The 21616-nt window shown below is 42.1% G+C and overlaps 1 protein-coding gene and 1 long non-coding RNA gene across 2 annotated transcripts; one reads left to right on the top strand and one right to left on the bottom strand.

The window, feature by feature from the left end:
• The first annotated feature begins 7496 nt into the window (after positions 1-7496).
• On the top strand, positions 7497-18003 carry LOC140592299 (uncharacterized). The gene is made up of 3 exons (XR_011992664.1): positions 7497-7696; positions 16481-16654; positions 17923-18003. It is a non-coding gene; the product is annotated as an uncharacterized lncRNA (long non-coding RNA).
• Positions 10740-17979, bottom strand: LOC111846834 (high-affinity choline transporter 1). The gene is made up of 8 exons (XM_023817464.2): positions 17796-17979; positions 17030-17143; positions 16477-16632; positions 16194-16342; positions 15497-15640; positions 14925-15078; positions 13409-13626; positions 10740-12832 (listed from the first exon to the last, which is right to left on the bottom strand). The coding sequence occupies exons 1-8, from the start codon at positions 17977-17979 to the stop codon at positions 12182-12184; spliced, it is 1770 nt and encodes a 589-aa protein (XP_023673232.1). The 3' UTR covers positions 10740-12181.
• Positions 18004-21616: the final 3613 nt, after the last annotated feature.

Raw genomic sequence — 21616 nt, 5'->3', positions numbered from 1 at the left:
GATATCTCCTCCATCTATCACCCCTGTCAGCTGCACTCAGATATTAAATGCAAGAAATGTCCTGCATTTCATCAGCAAATCAAAAAGCCTGAATAGTGCATCACATTTTATGTACAGTCCACAAGGACCAGGGTTTTCATTAACTACGAAGGCAATTAAGGGTTCACAGTTTCCTGATTGCATTAAAAACACCTATAAGTATTTCATGAGACGTTTATACAGCAAATAGCAAATAGCAAATGTTACTGTATTTTCAGGACACTGAAACATCAGATCGTTTTCAGTTTCATTGTGGCTATCTGCTACCTAGCCTGACACTGACGCACGAGGCCATCTTTCCCCGTTTTTCAGGGTGTTCCTGGCTCAGACACCACTGTCTCATAAAGCATTATTTATTGGTGTTTGCCTTAATGAGCGTTTTGCGAGCATCTGCAGCCTGGGCGCCATGGGAAGTTAAATCAGCTGCTGAGCTGGAACAGCTGAGCTCTTCTGTCAGTCCCCACAATCGATTACCGCTCCAGGCACAAATAGAATTCCCTGCCTTGCTGAGAAAATGCCTTGCTTTGATTCAATAATGCCCGACTAGAGCCACCATTTTGAAGAGACGGTAAGTGATTTACAGGCATCTAATGAAGACTCATTGTATGAAAGATACATTCTAATGTCATTCGTATATGGAGCAATTTGGACAAAATCAACCAAGGAACATTTCCAAAGCAGCTCAGACTTCATGTAAATTCTGGGACGTGGCTCTTCCCCCTCCGTTGTGACATTGGGGTGGATATTGACAGGCCCCTGCAGCTGGATGGTCCAGCTAGGTCAGCTCCGTCTCTGGGCTGAAAGGAAGGGGGCCTTTCCAAGCTGTCAGGCTGAGCTCCTCCCCTGATTTGTGGGGGCAGAATGGTAATCAAGTAAGTACACAGTCCGATTTGGGGACTTGCTATGCATTAAAATCCCGCTGGTCACTGAGGAGTGCCACCCAGCCGGATTCTGCTGTGTGTCAGTTTTAAAGTGACTTTCTGCAAAGCCTGAACAGGACTTGGGGAGGGGACACTGACAGCAGCTTGTTCGCTGGACTGATGGCCCAAGCAGATCAGTGCAGTGCACTGAGCCTGGAGCCCTGGCCCACTGCATAAACACCAGCTGAAGACAGGAATCAGCCAATCAGCTACTCGCACACGCTCTTCAGTCATTCATCTGCACAAATTTGTACAAATTGTAATTTTGCCTTTTAAGGTACTGTACAGAAATGGACTCTGAGGAACACCCCAATGGTACAAACAGCATTCATGTCCCAACAATGGCACAGAAATGTTCCTCAGAGTCAATTTTTGTACCTTCAAAGATACAATTACCTACAGCTAAGGGTACAATTGGCAAACCCTTGAGGGTACAGCCCCAGTGATAAGCAAAGGTACACATTTTTACCCTTTTTCTGAGAGTGTGGACATTGCTGGAGATGTTTACCTTCCTGATGGGTTACTTTGTTCAGAAGCACGTAGCCAAGAGTAAAAGCAATAAGATTAAGAAGAAAATCTCAGCGTTTAGTTGTTTTATGTCTATATTGCACTATGGGTGCAAATTACTTATTCTTCTCTTTCAGGTGCTCATCCAGGGTGTCCTGTGCCTCCAGGGTGGAGCTCCGAGCTCAGCCTGCACTGGATCAGTACAAGATGTGCGTATCTCTGTAGCAGTGTTCACAGTATTCATGCCTCTGCCACACCAATCTTATCTATTGGAATAGCTACATCTCAGGCCAGCTCAGTGCAACACGTCTTCCCCGTCTTGCTGCCAGCCTTCCCATCCCCCCTCCTGCATTAACTTAATTAGTTTAAAGGATGCGCCAGCTCTCTGCCTGCTCCCTAATATCATTTGTGCTTTGAAGGTTACAGGGTCCACCCTGGAAGCCGCTGATTTGGTTAGTTGCCATGAGCAGACTCTGGGCCTTCAGGTTAGCCAGCAGTAAAGCAAAAACCCACCAACGACTTGAAGAAAAAAAATCATTAATACATAAACCATTAAATTCCTCCTACTAATTCACAGTTGTATGCTGCTTTTAATTTTTGTTATGTTTTACAATCTATCACCATTTCCTTCCCAGTGTGTGTAAGCTTTTTCTGTTCTATGACACACTGACCTTTACAGACTGGAGTGGGAAAGTGGTTAAATAACATGAAAATAGAATGGATAAAATGTTCATTTGAAACTTAAATAAGCAACAATAATATCAAATGCTAATACTATACGTAAAAACAACCATATCAGAGATTTTAGCTGCGTTCTTTAATCATATTTATCAGCAGTCTGACGATGGATGGATAGATGGATGGTCAGTGTGTGTTGATTGGTTGTACCTCTGCTTACACATCACTGAAGTATTTGTGCTTGATTAATGCTGCACAACTACAAACTCACAGCTGTAGATCACAATCCTGTTAAGGACATACACTTATAAAGAAAAAGCCGAATGGTTTCAGCCTGCTGAAACTGTTGCAGTGCCCTTCAGGTGTATAAATGACGTGAGTAACATTTATGGAGCCTCATACATTATATCAGATAGACTTGTCACCTGAGTGACCACAATAAATACAGTGAAATGCTAACACTGGCTCTCCTGGGTGTACAGGGTCCCTGGGCTCTGAGCTCACAGACTCCGCCCTCAAAACCCTCGTTCGATTCTTTTCAACAGATGACCCAGACAGACATGCAGACCAGCAGTGGTGGAGACCCCCCACCCAGCCCCCCCATGAAGTGCGGCTGATTACTCTGATTGGGAAGAACCTGTAGGGCCCCACTGCCCCCCTGAGAGGGTGCTTGACTTGATTAAGGCACAAGGAGGCATTGAACTAGCAGGTGGCCCACAAATAATCTCTCACCCTCTGTTTCTCATTAAGCATAGGCACCACGATAGCATCTGGCATGTGTGAAGCAGGCATTATGATATGAATTAAAGAATGGTACAGGTGATGTAAACTAGTTATACTTTGCATCAAACGGAGCCATATTTTGTGAGGTCTTATTACCAAATTTACATTATATGGAAAGAGGGTACAGCATGTATGTACACAGAACCAAAGCATTATGAACTGTACTCAGCAGAGAACATCCGCCAACTGATTTCCCATTTCAGCAGGTGTTCCACATCACCCCCCTGGGTTGGGGGTGGGGGGGAAGTCAAGGCATCACATGATGTGACTGAAAGGTGAGGACTTTGACTGCCACTTAACAGGATACAAACTAGGCAGTCACATGATTTCAGAATTGTTGCCACCTTGTAAACACGACTGAAGTTTTGTTCCCTGTGTTGGCCAGTTCCCTTTGTAGGTTTATTTATGTTTCTGTTTGTAGTGTTTGCCCCTGTTTAGTTTGGACTCCTCGTGGTCCTGTTATTGTGATTTTTTGTTTGTTTGTTTTAGTTTCACCAATTAACCCTTGTTGTCTAAGAGCCGCTACGTGTATCGTCAACTTTCCCCTGTATGCGCTGTGACGCAGGGTTGTATGGAGCGGTACTCATGTCACTTTGAAATGCAAACATAACTTTGGCATGCAGGGAAAAATAATCGCCGTGACGTATTGTGTTATACTGTTGTGATCAGGATATTCTGTCTTGAAGAGAACCATCCAGACTACTATCCAGAAAAACAATTAGGAGGGTTTACATTACACACAATTAAACAAAGAAATCATGGCTCATCACACCGAAATGCAATGGCCATCTTTGCTTTGCTGTGTCGGCTCATTTTCATTTTCAAAAAGTACATGGTGAAATCGTGCCACCACAAAATGCAATCACTGTCCAATCACAGCTCTCTAGCAAGCAGGGGGTGTGGTCATGGAAACCAGGCTGGGACAATCGCTCAAGATGTAATCGATGAGGTGACAGCCACTATACGACAGGCTACGGCTACAACCACTACACCCCAGCTGTAGACAGCCGCCTCAGTTCAGAATGTTTTTTACAGAAATATTTAGGCAAGAAATATCCTCCCTGTTCCAGCAGGTAGGAAGTGATGCTGTGAGCGAGGATTTTGTCATTTATAAAATGGCTCCTAGAACACTTGCAGTGGGCGGTGGCTGTAACTGGCCAAGATTTCCAAGACACCACAGCAGCTGTCATGTCTATTCTTGAGCAGTTTCAAACCCATGTTCCTGGGCAAGGAAGTCACTTTAACATCCACATCCCTAGGTGGCATCATTCAATACCTCCAAATGGGGCTGAACGTTCCATCAATCGCACAAATCTTTGGCTTATTAGTGCGAACCAATGTTCGGTAAAAGCAATACTTAAAACTTATCCTTGCAGTGACATCATCACTATTAAGTTAAAATATTTTAATTAATGTGTCAATTAACTGTTCAGCCTTAAATTTGTCATGTTTACTTGTATATGTGGTGCAGAGATAAAGGGAAAGGTTCCCCGTTTGTCAATTCACAGTCCAATGGCCAGTTACAGACACCACCTGCTGCAAGTGTTCCAGGAATCACTTTACTGTATAAATTACAAAATCCTCGCTCACAGCGTCGGACAAAACTTTAGAAACAGGTAAATATAATACAGGGTAACATTAGCACAAGGACCATAAAGAGGGCAAGGACTTAAATATGAAACTAATGAGATATGAACTCGGGACAGGTGGGAACCAATAACTCAACCAATCACAAAAAGTGCAGGACAACAAGCAACGGGTGAAATTAATAACACTAAATGAACACAGAAACTGAGAGACCAGCAAAAATTGAAAACCATAAAACTACAATGCCTGCTGGTCAAACATGGAAGGAACACAAAGAACAGAGCTGGATAGTACTGACCCTAATACATTGTGGGGTCTCTGACTCAGCTGCATTGGATATTTCAGCTGCTGCTGTAATTCTTATCATTGATTTTGTGTAGAAAGTTGAAATCAGACTATGGGCCCCCACTTGAACCTGGGCTGTCCATCCATCCCTCACACTAGGTTTTCTGCCTCCTAGCCCCTAAGACCAACAGTCCAAACACTACTGGGAAGAGGGAACCAGGAGGAACGGGCCACCTCCAGGATGAGGTGACTCATGCACAGAGGACTAAAGATCCTGGACCAGAAACCAGGGAACTCAAAAATGGACAAATACACAAAAACTAGGACACACACATAGAAAACCCCCAAAGAAAGAACATCAGCAACACAGCACACTAGCTGTGGAATGCTGGTTACTTGGGAACATGAATCCTTAACCTTTGTTCTATGTTAGTTTGCTGTTCCTTTCCCTTATGTTAGACGGGTCAGTGCCGACCCGTGTATTAAATCAGCCATAAAATACCCTCAAAACAATTATTTATCATCCAATTTATGTCTTACCTCTTGGTTACCTTGTTAAGCTTCCTTATCCATAAAATGATTGGTTTTAATAATTTTGGTGTGGCTTTCTGGACCTTTCTTTTGACAGCATACCTCTCGTTTGCAATAAAAAAATGGTAAAATAAACATCAAGAGAATTATATAAATAAACTGAATTGGTCTTATCTTGCCTTACATGTCTGGGCATGCCTTGCCTAGTGTTTTTTTTATTTATTTATTTTGTTTAAATAGAGAATCCTGATGCAGTACACAAATTTGTGTGGTGATTTTATGTATTTTAAACTTAAAAACAGGTCGGTGCCGACCCTAACACCATAGGAAGGATACACAAGAAACTGGCTAACCAGAAATCCAAAGCAAAATGCAGGTCAGCAAGGACCATGAAACCCAAGCCACCCAAACCACCATGCCAGTACCTGTTGGTAACTAACAAGCACAAAGGAAACAGACCCACTCCATCTAGTCCCATAAAACAATACTCTGACTAAGAGCCAGCTGAGCCCTATGCTTTAAGAGAATTGCTCATTACTATGATTAAATAAGGTTGGGTTTTAAAGGTGTACTTACACTAGGCAACCATACCATGCCCAGGTATGCTTGACTTGAAGAGATGGGCCCAGGCACGGTTCTATTGGACTCGGGCACGGTATGTATTCAGTGCGATCGCTAACTATGCCCAAGCATGGATCAGAGACATGGCGTCAATGATGGGACAGGCACACCAATGCGCTCATGAACACTATACATGAACTGAGCCTGGAAGGAACAGCTTGGGTAGGCTGTACAAATCGGATAGTACCAAACATTTAACAAACATTGCGGCAAAGGTGTCAGTTTGGTTTACGGGCTGAAGAGAGTATCCAGGAATAACTGGATGCAACACACAAAAACTCTGAGATATCTGGTAAAAATATGGTACTATGTTTATACGTGCAGTATGATTAAAGGAAAATCACTGCATTGCAAACTCGATAAATCTATGAGTGCCATGTGTCATTGTGCCCAAAACAACTCCAAATAAGCCACAAAATAAGGACATTAATCATGAACTCCATTGCGCTGTGCAAAGCTAATATTCTTGTTTTCTTCAACACAAAAATTTGCACGGTAATGATGGAAAGTGTGCTCAGGCCGGGAATGTTAAGTGCAATGTGAACTCAGACCAGGGGGGAGTGGACAAGGGGGGCAATCATGTTTGGGCACAGTACGAGGCAACCAAGTGTGAGTATGCCCTAACTGTGACCAGCTCACAGCAGGCGCAATTACCTGATTTACTAATCAGGGACAGGTGTGAGAAATAGCGCGCCAAATGCAATGACTACCATCATTATTGCTGGTGTTGTAAATCAAGTTAAGCTAACTTTTATTTTTTTCAAATGAAATTCTATGCGCCTATAAATTACTGTATGTATCTAGCAGCTGTTAGCAGAGTGTTACATTGTAACAGTCTTTCAAACCCTATTATTAGGTTAATTGTAAGTGGCATGCACAGTAGCACCCAGGATCACATAGAACCCCGCTTATATTCATTAAAATAGTCTGTGTTTTGGCACTGACGTGTATATACCCTGTATTTTAATGACAGAATAAAATGAATGGGGCTATCTCTAAAGGATTCCTTAGTATTAACAAGACAGAGTATATGTTTTACTTTGTTAAAAGGTGGCACCTTTCATTACGTCACCTTTAACTGAGTCAATGCTGTGTCCGGGTCTTTTTTGCTGGGTTTTTTTAAAATGACAATCGCAGAGCCTCATGCAAATATATTCCAGTGTGACCCATTATGGGCTCTCCAGTGATATGTAACCAATCACCTAAATTGTACGTTGATGTCACACTGACTGGTTTACGGTATGTGTCTTTAGAAAAGGCCATCTGAATTGACCTGCCCTATAATACCCAAGATTATCAATAAGGTTATTGTGAGGAGATCAAATTGAATGTATGTTTTTGGCTTCTGTCAGCTAGGATGCTGTCTTGGGGGCAGGCTGGATTTAACCACACAACAGTGTTATTTGTTGACAATCCTAAAACAGAAAGGTCCTCCATGTTATAAGGGCTTAAATAGGTCAGACATGTTACACCCCTTATTACAGTTTTCTTTGCTCATGTGTCAAACTGAAATATCCCAACAGCCTACTTAACAGAACCCTATCCGTGTGTGATCATAGCAAAATTAGTAACAATTTAGACATTCATAGTCATAGGATAGACTGACTATTTTTAAACGATACTTACTACATTTACGTTTATATCGCTTTTTTGCAATTCATAACTACGTGCTGGACGTTGCACGAAGGTGCCTTGGCTGGATGTGCCGGATGGACCGTACCGCGTCGCGTTGAGAAAACGAACCGGTAAGGAGGGTTCACTCTGACAGCTCTGGACTTATGGCTGCTAATAAATCGGCAGCCTGTCGCCACCGCTATTTCAGGCCCGGGAAGCGGACGAAAAAGAGTGCTGTCCCGCTTGTGAATCAAATTACGGGGGAGTGGAGATTGATCAGCCGCGTCGCATCTCTCCGGAGCGGGATGCAGAGCGCACTGCTGCGCGGGGACGGAGATTGATCGGCGGGAGCTTAGCTTGCGATCGGAGGGTAATTGAACGGAAAGCTCCAACACTTAGCTGACGATGTAGCGTTTGGTCTCTGTCACAGACTATAGTATTTTCGGTAACATTAGGTAGGTTTCATAGACGCAGTAGAGCCGATAGACTTCGTCTTAAAGGCTACAGGTCAATTCTGATGTTAAACCTGTGGAAAAATTACCGCTCCTTTTACGTTTGGCTTGACATACATTTACGTATTTTAAGAAATACTTATTGAATTAGAAAACGTACTTTTTTAGTTGGAGAGAAACGACAAAAACCTAAGCCCATTTTTTACTGGCCCGCAGCCCTGAGTAAAATAAATAGCGGTGTTATTAATGACCTGTCGGTGAGCACTCCTTTTAATAAAGTCCCCGACTACGCCTGGGGGTATCTGGGAAAGCACTGCGTCCAGTTCAGCAAAGATTCGGCGGGGGCAGCAGTAGCGCGGAACGCAAAAAACACGTCAGCTGCGCTTGCGCAACTTCTCTCGGTCTTTCGAGTGAATCTTTGTACGAAAAATTTTGGACCCAACCCAGCATAGACACTGAAAGACAGTAAGTTAAGCTTAAACTTCAAACAATTTTAACGAGACTCGCAGTTATACTACCCATTTCTTACAGCAAGAGGTGGATTAATCACCAAAAGAAACTGCTTTAATAGAATTGCATACTGTGTCATTGCTGACTGTTCCATTGTCATGTGTCCGCAACTATTGTATATTAAGAAAGGGAATGCATTAATATGCTAGACAAGTTGTTAAGGCTGTGAAGCTTCTATAGGCTTCCATAACATTCAGCAGTGACACTGATGTGTGCATTAGTGGAATTACTCTGCGGCACACAGAGGACATGGCGGACAGCACTGCTGGACGGGCGCTGCCTGTACATCACTGCTCCGGCTACCTTCCTTAATTACCTATGTTCAGATTTAGGTCCCCGCCCCCAAGGAAGGAGAGCACTCACAGTAATATGAATGACACTGGGCTTATTTTTAGTCCTCCATCAGTAATGAATGGGAACAGACAGACAAAGCAGTACTGCTGTAAGTCTGACTGCACCTCTTAACTTCCCCTCCCTGGCTTTGCGCCTTCAGAAGCCGCCTTTTCTTAAGAGCCCCTTTGGGAGGTATGAGGCACAAACCGCAATTGTGTGTATGTATGCTCCAGAAACCCCAGAGACACGTGACGACTGGTTTAGGGCAGAGCGAAGCGTTCCTGCCTCTGTCCTTGATGCCATTGTCTGATTTGACTCCCAGGCTTTACACAGGGAGCGAAAGACCAGGACATTATGCATTCTGTGGGTCTGTAGGATGATGTGGCAGCTTTTGGTAGGTTTTTAGGGTGATGTGGGTGTATTCCATAGATTCCTATAACTATTTGATACTGACCTAGGAAAAACAAAGTTTTCCACCTGTAAAACTTGCCGGTTTTATTCTACCATACCATGCATATCACACACTACATCACTGATGTGATATACAATTGGCCCAACAAACCAACCATTCCTTCCTCTACTTCCAGACTCTCACCAAGGCCACCGTCTAATGTCTGTTACATTCAGAGATTTAATGACATTTTTGGCCCTACAGGCCTTGGAGGGTTTTTCCCTACATGAGCCTCCACAGGCTTAGAGATCATTCACAGTTGCGTTAAGTGCCACAGGAGCCTTCAAGATGAAGACAGGAGGGCCTCACTCATATGGAAACCACAAATTGCTATGTCAGGCCTCAGGGGAGTCTCTACATTATTATACAAAGAGTAAAAAATAGCCTCCTGAAAGGGATCCTGAAGATCTGCTCCATGGCTTTGGTCAAAATATTACAGTTTGTACCCACCAGTACCACATGACATGGGAGAAAGCCTATGAGAAAGAGGAAAAATATTTCCAATCAAAAAGTATATATTCAATACAAACATTTTACACAGCAAAAGCCACTGCACTAAATCAACTCAATTCATGCCATTTGTAAACAAGATTAATACAGGTATTATATTAGGTTGTAATATCCTTCATGGACAAACATTTGCACAGCCATTAATGGTGTGGGACAAACATTAATTACAGTGACACAGAATAATAGCTGCTTTGTTTGTTTGGAAGCACCCGGGAATGTTCTTGCTGTTTCTGAGGAAGCATGGTCTTCCAGCTCTGCCAGTCACTGGCAGCCCGTTTCTGCCTGCTGTATCCTTCAGATCCTCCCATCCATCTTATATAACCCAGGACCAGATGAAGTTGCGGTATTTCCTAGTGTCTACGTTTTAGATTTCTGTGCTGAGCTGGAATTTGGCCGACGTGAGGGTGTTGGCCAGCAGCCCCATCAGGCCACTTTGCTGCCACACCGAGACGGTGTTTTATCTCCACTCGGCATCCACAGGGCAACATCAATCAGGAGAAGCTACGAAATTTAATATGTGCAGCTGGTGGGAAGCCACATCTATGGGGTCATAAAGAAACAGATGAGATGGACGTCATCCTCGTTCCTGTGGAAAGGACCATGTCGGACTGTCGGGGGAGCGTCATGTGCAATTGTCTGGAGATTAATCCGTCACCTAAAAGATGTGTCATTCTGCCTGTGCACATGCAAATCCCAAATTACAGTGACCCTCTGAAACCTCAGGGGATAAAAAACCATGGTCAGGAATGTCCATGAATGGCCAGAAGAGCTCTCCTCATGTTATCAACCTGATGTTTGTAGATGCTTCTCTTTTTAAACATGGAATGAAGTATTGTTCTATGGAACAAGTGATGTAAACATAAAATTATTTAATAGATATAGTTTCTACCCAAGGACGAAACAGAACACCAGACATGATACTGATAAATAATATAATTTATTCAATATAACTTACATTTTGATCACGATAATTTGTATGGACACTCCATAAATAGAGATGTAAGTGGTGATTCGCCATCAAACTGAAAAGTGGTTTATACAGGTACATTTTAAAAGTCTATTGCATTATTGAATACACATATATATCTCTTTACATATGTATAATAAAACAACAAAAAAATCACAAGTATTTGTCTAGTGCGTCACACAGTAATTTCTGGTCACTTTATAGATGTAGAGTGAAACACTATGTAAACGGTTCTGTCCATTTAACCCTTAGCAGACTGTACATTCACATTCAACAATACTTCATAATACTCTCCACCAGTACATTGCATAGGATCAGACTTAGTCCCCAGATGAATAAGGCGGTTAATGCATTTTAAAATCTACAATATACTCATACGGAAAGCACACTACACATATATTTGACAATATGAAAACAATCACACGTGTTGACCGAAATATGATACCATAACAAGTTTAAGCATCTTTTCCTGATACATCACTTTGATACAGGCCAGACTAACACACCCTGAAGCTTTTAGTTCCCTGTTGTCTCCACGGCAAATGGCCGCACACTTGATATTTAGAAGAGACAAGCAGAAGGTTCTGACAAGCTGGAGACTCCCACGGTCAATATTCAGCAGGACACGTATAGCACAAGAAAAACAGTCACGTCATACTTTAACAGAAGTGCAGCTTACAGGAAGGACAGCTGGTGTCCATCTTTTCATGTTAAAAGGCTTGGTTCATGTGTACTGTATGTCTTCTACATCTTTAATAACAATGATATATTACCCTTACCAAGCTTTGGTTTTTTTTATATATACATGTACTGTGTATCTTTCTTGTTTACTGACTTGTACGTGATGCCAGTAATTTGGCACTGTTCACATATTTATAAGTTCAGACACCACAAATGGCTAAAAGCACAGGACTGGCATTTCAGCTCTAGTAAAGATCAACTACTGTAAGAACGTACCCATACATGTTTGCCTGCGTGAACACTTGTGAACTTCTTAAAAAATAAATATTTTTCTAAGAGATGTCAAAATAGCTTCTATGAGTTTTACCACTAATAAACATTATGGCTCTGCCAGTTTGCTCTGTCCTAAGCGCTATCTGTAATGCTGAAAGATTTGAGAGAGTTCCATACATACCCATTGGACGGCTAAGTGATTCATGTCATTTGCCACCATTCCCTGATTCTCCTCACTGCTTCCTGGTGAATTCCACAGTCCTTCTCTCACTTTGCCCTCCTTCTCTGACCAAGTGTTTTTTTTTCTTTAAAATGTGTCTTAGCAGCAACTGAAGTGGATGAGAAACTGAGTGGAGTGGCACATTTCACTGAATTAAAAAACTTTGCTGATACTGAGCAGGAGGGTCTGATTGTGTCTTTATCCAAGCCGATGGGGGCTCTAATCGATCTCGTTATTAGAGGTATCGGGACTTGTCTCCCCTTCGCTCAGCATCTCCTTGTTCGTGAATGTTCCCGCCAGCGTGGTGCTTAGCCGCGGTTTCACCGGGGCCAGCTCCGACAGCGTGATGTTGTCACTGTTCATCAGAGTGGTCTTGTCCATGATCTCTCGGCTGTGCCTCGAAAGGACGGCATCCAGGAAGTCGTACTTCGGGGGCAGTTTCCCGCTCTCGAAGAGGTATTTCATCAGGTAGGAGAACCCCACATTTGCCAGGAAAGACGCAAGCATGGACACGGTCTTGAAGGGGAACTGCTGCACGACCACATATTCGACCTCCCTTGTGAGGTGGTGCACCTTCTCCTCCAAGTGCCAACCGGGGTAGTAGATGAATGGAGGCAGCTTGAGGTAGGGCTCCCCGCCCCCCACGCGTAGCACCAGGCCGAAAATGTAGCCAGCGACGGAGCCATAGGTGTTGGTGCCCTTGACAAAGAGGACGCTGAGTAACTGGGGGAAGATGATGACGTAGACCAGGTCGGAGCTCAGGTACCACAGGCCGTACACCGTGCCTGTCAGCAGGGCCATCGCTGTGGCGAGGGCGCCAAATACGAAGATAGTGACCCTCATCACCCACACAATCTCACGGTCCGATGCCTGTGAAAGAACCATCAACACTCAGGTACCTTTAAAGACTCCTTTAAGTGTCACAAGTGCAAGAAGCCTTTCACATAAATGTACTAACATTCTTGTTGGTTTTACTGTACAAATCAATACTATAAATTTATCAATAGCAGTATTTAGCAATATTGTCCCCTAAGTAGTAAAGCTGAGAAATGCTGCCATTTATTGTGATTGAAAGAGACAACAGGGACAAATTAATAAAAAGCAACATATTCCAGATCCCAGAAAAGTCCCTGGCGGTGGTTGATTACTGAGTCTGACACATTATAACAAGATTAGCATGTTGGCTCAGATGTTGCTAATGGGTAGCTAGCTGTACTCATTGGAGAGGACCCAAGGGTGGATTCCTCACATTAAAAACTGCTTCAGTGATGTGAGAAATGATTGAAGTAGAGTGTATAGGACACACATTAGGCACTTATGCATTTACCTTTTTCCTCCAAAACAATTCACCACAAATATCCTAGAGAGATTTGACTGAAGGGTAACTGACTGCAACAAAAAGCTTTTATCCAAAACACACACGTACACACACAAAGAACCTCTTACCGACTGGCGGAAGGCCAGTTTGTAGATGTTTCGCGCAAACATTGAACTGGCAGAGAGGATGGATGAGTCAGCTGATGACATCACTGCAGCCGATACTGCGCCCAGGCCAAAAAAGGAGATGTAGGGCGGGCACAAGTGCTGGAGCACGATGGGCAAGATCATGTCTGATTCGTCCTTCTCCATGGGCGGCATGGCCCCATAGGTGGTCATGTTCCAGTCTGTGAAAAACATAACAGAGGCCAGTTTGATTTCAGCGGGAATTAAGACACAGCGATGCAACATTCAGCATTAAATTAGTCATCTCTGCCCATCTTTAGTACATAGTTACATTAACCTCCCCCAAAACCATGTCACAGTAGTTATACAGAATCACGTAGTTACTGTAAATAAATGGTGGACCAGGTCCTGAGTTAACTATCACACAGCCTTCATGCGTGTGGGGCAATATCAAACGGCACCTAGCCAGTGGGTTAGATGAATGTGTCCTTCATGAATCCAGTTGTATCCTAAGTGAGCACTCCCCAATGAGCTACTGAAGCGATACCCTGCTCTGAGGTCATGTTACAAATTAGAAGATTTATGTATGTTTCAGCAATCATTTCATTTCACACAAACTGTCTCCAAGTGACCATAATTTGCATTTTTTTCAAATCACTGTCTGTAAACCATGTCCCTGGACTGGCAATCTGATCAAATTCTGCTCACAGCTGCTTGGCTAATCTTACACCAGCTTTTTAAAACTCTAATCTGTAAGCTGTCCTTTCACAAACTCTAAAAACATGGAGTCTCGGTTTTACACCAAAGCATGTTTTATCTTATACTCATCCATAAAGTCTTTTTTCAACCTGTCTTTTCTTCTCACTGGAACTGTGGTGATCAGCTGTGTCTTTGATGGAAAAACCGCAGAGCAAGACAGTTAATTAATGTCATTCAGATGTAATATTTACGGAATTCATGCCATCAAATGGATACCCCTCAATAATAGATGACAGGAACCATCTGTTGTAATTGACTTGCTTGTGTCTGAAGTGTTTTTAAGATCTAATGGCAGAAGGAACCCATCCTGGGTGCAAACAACAAGGGCAGGAGGTTGGGATGAACTTCTGGGGCCATCTGATGTGTGTATGGATTATGGATTCAAAACGATGATGTTGCACTCTGCTTGCGGGAGAACTGCCCAGCATAAGATGTTGTCTTATCGTTAGATAGAAGGTTCTTCAGTCATGCGTGACTTTGCAATCATGTAAAAGTGTTCTTAAAGCATGGAAGTATAACAAACACAGTTAAATCCCCTGTGTAACAGAGGTCATGCCGTAACTTGGTTTGCCCTTTTGCTGAAGACTTACAGTGAATGTCACCAAGGATCTCCTCTGTAAAGAGGAGAAAACTGACAGGAGGGATCCTGCAGGCCCTTTCAGAGAGCTGTGACTTAAAGCAGCCGTCGCATAGAGCCACTGCGGACGCCTCGCACGGTGCCAGCGGCTTGTCACCATGAGGACGCCGGGTGCACGTTTACCTGTGGAGGCCCCTATGGCTCCTATCAGGACCGAGGGCACGGCCATGACCAAGCAGCCGAAGGCAGCCAGGAAGGAGAGGACTTGGGCGTAGGTAGCTGAAGAGGCAGAAAGAACCCGTTGAAAATACACCTGCCAGGGAATCCCCCCCAACATCTAGAAACAAAAACGCCATTGTAAATACAGACACCAAAAAGGCAGAGAAAGCAAAGTAACAGCCACACATCACATTCAATACAAAATAACTGTTATATTAGTGACATAGCAGTAACACTGCAGCTGTACTGATACCAGCTCTTACTGGGTTACATCTAAGACAGAATAATGCTAAGAAATGCATTTTTTTCTATAGTTTTTAATCAATGCCAAGATTAAAATTAGCTTTTGATTAATTCAAATCATTTCTAAAAAGTCACTTGGTCTCATTACTAATTCATAAAGCAGACAAATTACTGTTATTTTAACTGTGTTTAGGATCATATGGCAGCAAATTTAAATTTGCCCTAAAGCTGAAAAAGCAAGCAAATCTGAATAACTGCCAGCATTAACTAGAGCATTTCAGGGCTGAATTTACCAGCAGGAAGAAGTTGTCAAGCCACATCCACGTGTCTGAGGACTTTAGGCTTCCCACCCAGGGCTTCTGGTAGATCTGCTTGACTGCTGTGACCGTGATGTCAGACACAGCTGGGTTCGATAATGCGAACGGCACGCTGACCCACTGCAAAGGGAAGCGAGGCAGAGCGTGAGCTGTTTAGGACACGACGGATGGTATTAATTGGCAATTTGTCACAAAGACGCTATTGCTGCGTGGGCAAATGGACCCGAGGCTACAATTAAATGTATTAACTATGTGTATTTATTTCCCCAGCTGTTGAGATAACCATACCAGATAGTCAGGTCAGCAGATCCAATGCGTGATTCCTAACCAAGAGGTGACGGGTTTGAATCTCCAGAGTTGAACTTATGTTATGTTTGTCAATCAACCTAAATAATATTTCAGTAAATGGGTGAAAGTTTACATTTGTGGTATTCCTAAGCCATATTTTGACTGTACACTCCAAGCTATTATGAATTGATCCCACATAATATACTGTATTTCTAGCGTGTCCATGATTAATCAGTAGGAAAGATATCAAGTGAAGATGGACATCTATCATAGCAATACTAAAGTGGTTACAGTTATGCTTTATCAGGTCCAAAAATTAACAGAGCATGTGTTTTGGGTTTCGGAAAAGCCTCTAGTTCTTGAAAAAGAGGGTAGGCAGACTCACCAAGCCAAGAAAGATGCAGAAGAGCTGAACCACATCAGTGTAAGCCACTGAGTAAAGCCCTCCGACAAGCGTGTAGAAAATGGCAATGAGGGCTGAGATGACTACCGACATGTTGATGTTGATATCCACGATGACACTTAGGGTGGCCCCTGTCACGTTAGAGAAGGCAGTAAATTAGTTATCCTGGCTCTGGCACAACTCAAGTTGAAGATAAAGTGTATGCCTTGAAACTAGTAGTCTTTGATTTCTATGAGCATTGACACCAAGATAACTGTCTGCATACCCAGGGCTGAAAGAATAGCAGCTGACCAGAAGATCTCGCCCATGAGTGCTGGGATAAAGAGAAGACCTCCCATCCTTTTCCCATACAGCTGCTGGAATGGGTCGAGCATGGTCACATAGCCCTTCGACCTCATGGGCTTAGCGAAGAACAGGCCACCTAAATGTTGATAATGTACAGCGTAAGTCCCAATGCTAAAGCTGCCCTCTGCTATTACACTATGCTATAATTTCATCCCCTTCCAGAATATACTATTGCTGTATTGCAGTAAAATTTTCACAGTCAAACTCTGTTTTCCAGTTCTGTATCACCTGAGGTTTCAATGCATTGTGTGACTGACACATTAAAGATTTTGCAAATGCTTCATTATGTTTGGCAAAAAGCAAATGTAAACACTATTTTTATTACAACACAACAAACAAAGCCGTGCTTTTAGCCATCATCCTTATAAACGTACAGCCTTCTAAAAGTAGCCAGAAAGGCACCAGCTACCAGAGCTGCACACTAAGGAAGGATCACAATAAGCTGCACAGAAATGGGGTTTATTAGTTCGCACCTACAACCAGACTGAGCGCGTATCCGAAAGGAGCTTGCGCCCAAGCCAGCCCGTAGCCCGGCAGGTACACATATTCGGCGGTGCCGTTTATATAGCCTCCTCCGACCCATGTTGCTGAAAAAAGAAAGAAAAAAAGATTCAATTATAAACTGTTTCGACAAAATGACTTCTTGTTTTTTACGGGACACCACTAAATATTAAAATGCGAGTTTGTCTCTTGGATTACGCTTTATAGGCATAACAAGATGGAACAAGACTGGTGACTCAAAATTGCCACAAAGCATTTTATTAAGGCTACGCATCAATAATTCATAAATCCTCCGTTTAATAAAATGCATCTATAAGCCTACTCTATCTTCGGGGCTTCCGAAATGAGGAAAACAGCATCAAAGAAAGTTTGTTGTTAAAATCTTAAGGAGCATTTAATTATCAAATCAACGCACTAAGTGTGTTCTTAAAGCAATGACTTTGCTGATCAAACACACTCAAGAAAACACCCATTACTATGCGGCACTCTAAGCACTCAAAGCAAACAGTTTTACAAAATTATTATTAATATTAATGATGACATTGTAATATCTTCAAAATTTGGAAATTGACGATGAGAAAGATTTTATTGATGTATTTTGCTGCATATTTTCTTTTCAGTGGTTCTCAGCCTTATACATAAATATATTTATGGTTTGATGGGTCATAATAGGAGATTAACTGAACTGAAAACAAAAGTGGCCCCCAAACAGAGCAGGCAGGTCGCTGCCGTACTTACCAGTCATTGTAAATCCTCCTACAAACAGCCCAATATCCCTCCCGCCGACCATGATGATTTCGCTGCGGTCGGCGCCTTCCTCGACACCGGAGTTCTTGTTCTTCCATGCCGCCCATATCCCCACCAGGAGAATCAGCACGTAGAAGATAACGATGGCCGCCAGCCCTTCCACGTGGATCGTCATCCTCGGCCGTGGGGATCACTGTGGACAGGAGCACGCCTGGGTCATCGAGAGCTGGGTGAAGGGAGCCAGCGGCAGGTCAGGCTGCCCCGACTACCAACAAAAAGAAAAAGAGAGCAAAGTTAGAGATTCGCTGAAACACGCCTAATTTAGCAAAACATATCGTCACAGTTTGTTCATTCATTAAGATTTATTGAAACGATTATTTTAACGGATCTCAAAGAATTTATAGATAAACGTGAATCTGACGTGTTTTCTGATTTACGTGTATTATAAAAATTATGGGTTATAACTAGATTTATTAAACAACGTTGGCTTTGAACTACAGCATGCTTTAAGCCTGATATTTACTAAGCAAAAGAAATAAAATAATGTGGGTGATGTGGAGTGGGTGAAGAATGAACTCTAACTCTATCGTCTCATTTTATTTTATGAAAGATTTTTTGAAGGTGCAAGTTTAAGTACAGCTTTTATTTTGTGGCTATGGTGAAAAATAAATGATAGTCTCCTTTTATTTTCATTGGTAGAGTAATAGACCGCTGAAGAAATGGCAAAAACGCAGGCAAATGCACGCACAGAACTTACTTTAAAGTAGAAGTGTCCGAATTCGTTTTCATTTTGCTATTAAGGCATTTTTTCGCATTAAAACAACTTTTGCTTAGAACATAATAGAATCAGTTGGACCTTATTCAGAAATTAGAAGACTTGGAAAGCTTTGCTTACCTTTGGAAAATGGTTCTTGAAATTGACTCCAGTAACACTTATAAACGACGGAAATCAAAAAAGAATACAAGAAATATCCAAAAACGAAAGACGTGGGGAAGTTGCGGCGAAGCCTCTTCTATTCCAGGAAATTGACACAGATGGTGCGTATTTTTACCTGGGTCTTATAAGGGACCAGTTTTCGTCAGAGGTCTGTGGAAGATTAACGTCAGAGAGATGTGAATGGAGGCCGCTGTATGAATAAGGATGTCAGTTTGTGCAAATGAGGAGTAAGTCTCTGAAGGTCTTCCAGGGGGTAGACAAAAATAGCCCGATTGGTTAATTGAAAATAGCATGAGGCAGACAACCAGTGAGTTTATAGATGTATGTTTTGCAGCTTTCATTTACGTCCAGTGTCGACTTACTGTTACTTTATAATTTATTCTCTTTACATGCGCTGTTATGCAAACTTATTTATATACCACAAGCTGGTGATAAAGTGTCCGTTGACAGCGAAAGACACTATCCTTGGTGCTGAAGTTGAGTTTTTTGTCGCGGCGGTATTCGTAGCTGAATATTATTATCATTATTTGCCACACCTATCACAAACAACCGCTTTCACTTATAATAAACGGAGAGTCTAAGTGCAATATGTTCCATCAATTATATATAGGCCTACTGTAGTACCGTATGGTATTGCATTTAATTTTTAACCAAAATCGATAGTACCCCACTGTTCTTATTGTTGCATGCTATCTTCATTGTCTCGAACATTCTGAATTCTAAATGTATACTCATTATATTAGACTGTATGTATACAGATTAGGCCTATATTTGATTAGACGAGGAACAGGACGAAGTTGATGCATTCAAATAAAGCGTAACAAACTATTGCTATATATAGTGGTCAATTTAATGTAAGTTAAAATTCGTTCTCTAAAGCGAGTCTTAATCAGAATGGTAAAAATCTGGTGTTTCTTTAAATTTGGATTATCTGTAGTATGTATCTTTCAGTTTATTTTTTTGTTTTTTATGGTGTTTACAAATGCTGCTGTGTTCGGTCACATTCTGTTCTAGTGGTTTGTGACCGTTGCATATAAATCATATTTGGAATAGTCCACAAAGGATGGCTATAGGATAACCAATGGACGTAACACTTAAAGCAGAACATTTGTGGAACAAGAAAACGTTTACAAACAAACGATAAGCATAAACTAATTTTACACATACATTTTCTACACTCAGTTAAGACTGGCAAACATCACTTGCACGAACTGCGTTCTAGACTGAATTTTTCCTGAGCATATTCAAAACCTGTACGTTAAACGGAGTCCAGTTCTGGAGAGTAACACGGGCTACTGTTTCCCCCTAGTGGTCACCCAAGGGCTAACCGCGGGTCCTGAGTAGACCAGGGGAAGCAATCTTATTTGCAAATGGTCAGTGTGTGTGCAGGTTTCTGGGATAACCTTTAGGTCATCTGTTCAAACTCAGGTGTGATAACTTCAGCCAATGAGTCCTCTAATTAGTAATCTAATTAAGGAGCTGCAGCGAAAACCCGTATACACAATGGCCCTTTCTGTATAAGATTGCCTACCCCTGGCGCAGATGATGCAACATAATTGTGTCACCGGGAACGATTTAATGCACAAAGTTGTCATAGCAATAGGAAGAACAAAGGAGATCCATCACGACAATGAGATTTTCAAGTTTCTCAAACAGTAAAAAAAATATTTATAAAATAAAAAGCAAGCTAATGTATTATGGCATGGAGGCACTGCAGTCAGCACTGTTGCCCTGCACCTCTGGGTCAGGTGTTTGAGTCTCAACTCTGGATCCATGTGTGTGGAGTTTCAATGTTTCTCTCCAGAACCAGACACCTGTAGCTTCCAGGATAGGCCCAATGACCCTGCATAAGACAAATGGGTACAGACAATGGGTTGATGGATATGTATTACTAAATGAACTAAGATCAACAATTTCTGGGCTGAGGGCAAGGCATAAGTTTGGTCTCAACATCAATAGGGATCAAATCATCTCCGAAACCCCCCAAATCACACACCGTACCCCCACAATATTGTTAGGGACATACACGTACTAGCCATAGCCGAGGGATATGCAAAAATTTAATTTGACTGAAACTGGTACACATTGCAAAATACTTGCATAATATTGATTGAAAAGTAGTTCTGCAAATAAAACATAATTGTAGTCAATCGTATGGCCAGGGTTTGTGTTGGAGTTGTATGGGTTTGTTATATGTCTTGCCGATTCATATGTATCTGATAAATTTTATTGTCTCGTTTATTTATTTTAATTCACTTTATTATTGTTGCTACCAGTTGAATTCATATGTAAGACATGAAGATGATGCATATAGATTTTTGGTTCAATATTGCATTCAGAGGATGAGTTGGAGTTGTACATCAGGAATTCAGGAATTAGCCACACACAAAAATTGCCATATAAACTGTGAGGAACAGTAGGCACGATCTGTGTTTGGTAAGAGTAGTTCCTTGTCTTAATGAGGCAAATGAGACAATGATATCTGTTTCTTAATAGTGACATGGTCTTACATGTTACTTATAAATATATGCACCCCAGGTTGAAAACCACCAATAGTATGACTTTATATTAAATATTTTTTAACAAATGAGCAGAGAGAACAGCACTTACAGTCCCCTGAATCTAGACCTGTCATACAGTACTGTGCAAAAGTCTTAGGCAGTCAAAAGAAATGTTTAAAGCTGTTTATTTGGGTAGTAAGTGCACTTTTGCTCAGAACAAAACACACAATTTAGCATTAAAACACATGCAAATTATGAGTAACAAAAACTTGTAAGAATTTCTTATGTTCCCCAAAAAGTTACTTTGTAACTTTGTCAGATGGCTAGATGAATGCCGCTTCAGGTCCCAAGGCTCTCCACAGGGGCACCTCAAC

This window comes from Paramormyrops kingsleyae, chromosome 1, assembly GCF_048594095.1.
Source record: "Paramormyrops kingsleyae isolate MSU_618 chromosome 1, PKINGS_0.4, whole genome shotgun sequence".
NCBI lineage: Eukaryota > Metazoa > Chordata > Actinopteri > Osteoglossiformes > Mormyridae > Paramormyrops > Paramormyrops kingsleyae.
The sequence above is the reverse complement of the archived record's forward strand: the minus strand, read 5'-3'. Positions and strand labels throughout refer to the sequence as shown.

Bases quoted from the DNA above. Each gene is read 5' to 3' on its own strand.
- LOC111846834 (XM_023817464.2), bottom strand. From the start codon at position 17,979: ATGACGATCCACGTGGAAGGGCTGGCGGCCATCGTTATCTTCTACGTG. The intron at 16,343-16,476 runs GTATGCAGACAG...CTAACGTGACAG, and splicing joins TGCTATTCTTTCAGCCCTGG to GGGCCACCCTAAGTGTCATC. The intron at 15,641-16,193 runs GTGAGTCTGCCT...TTCCCTTTGCAG, and splicing joins TCTGCATCTTTCTTGGCTTG to TGGGTCAGCGTGCCGTTCGC.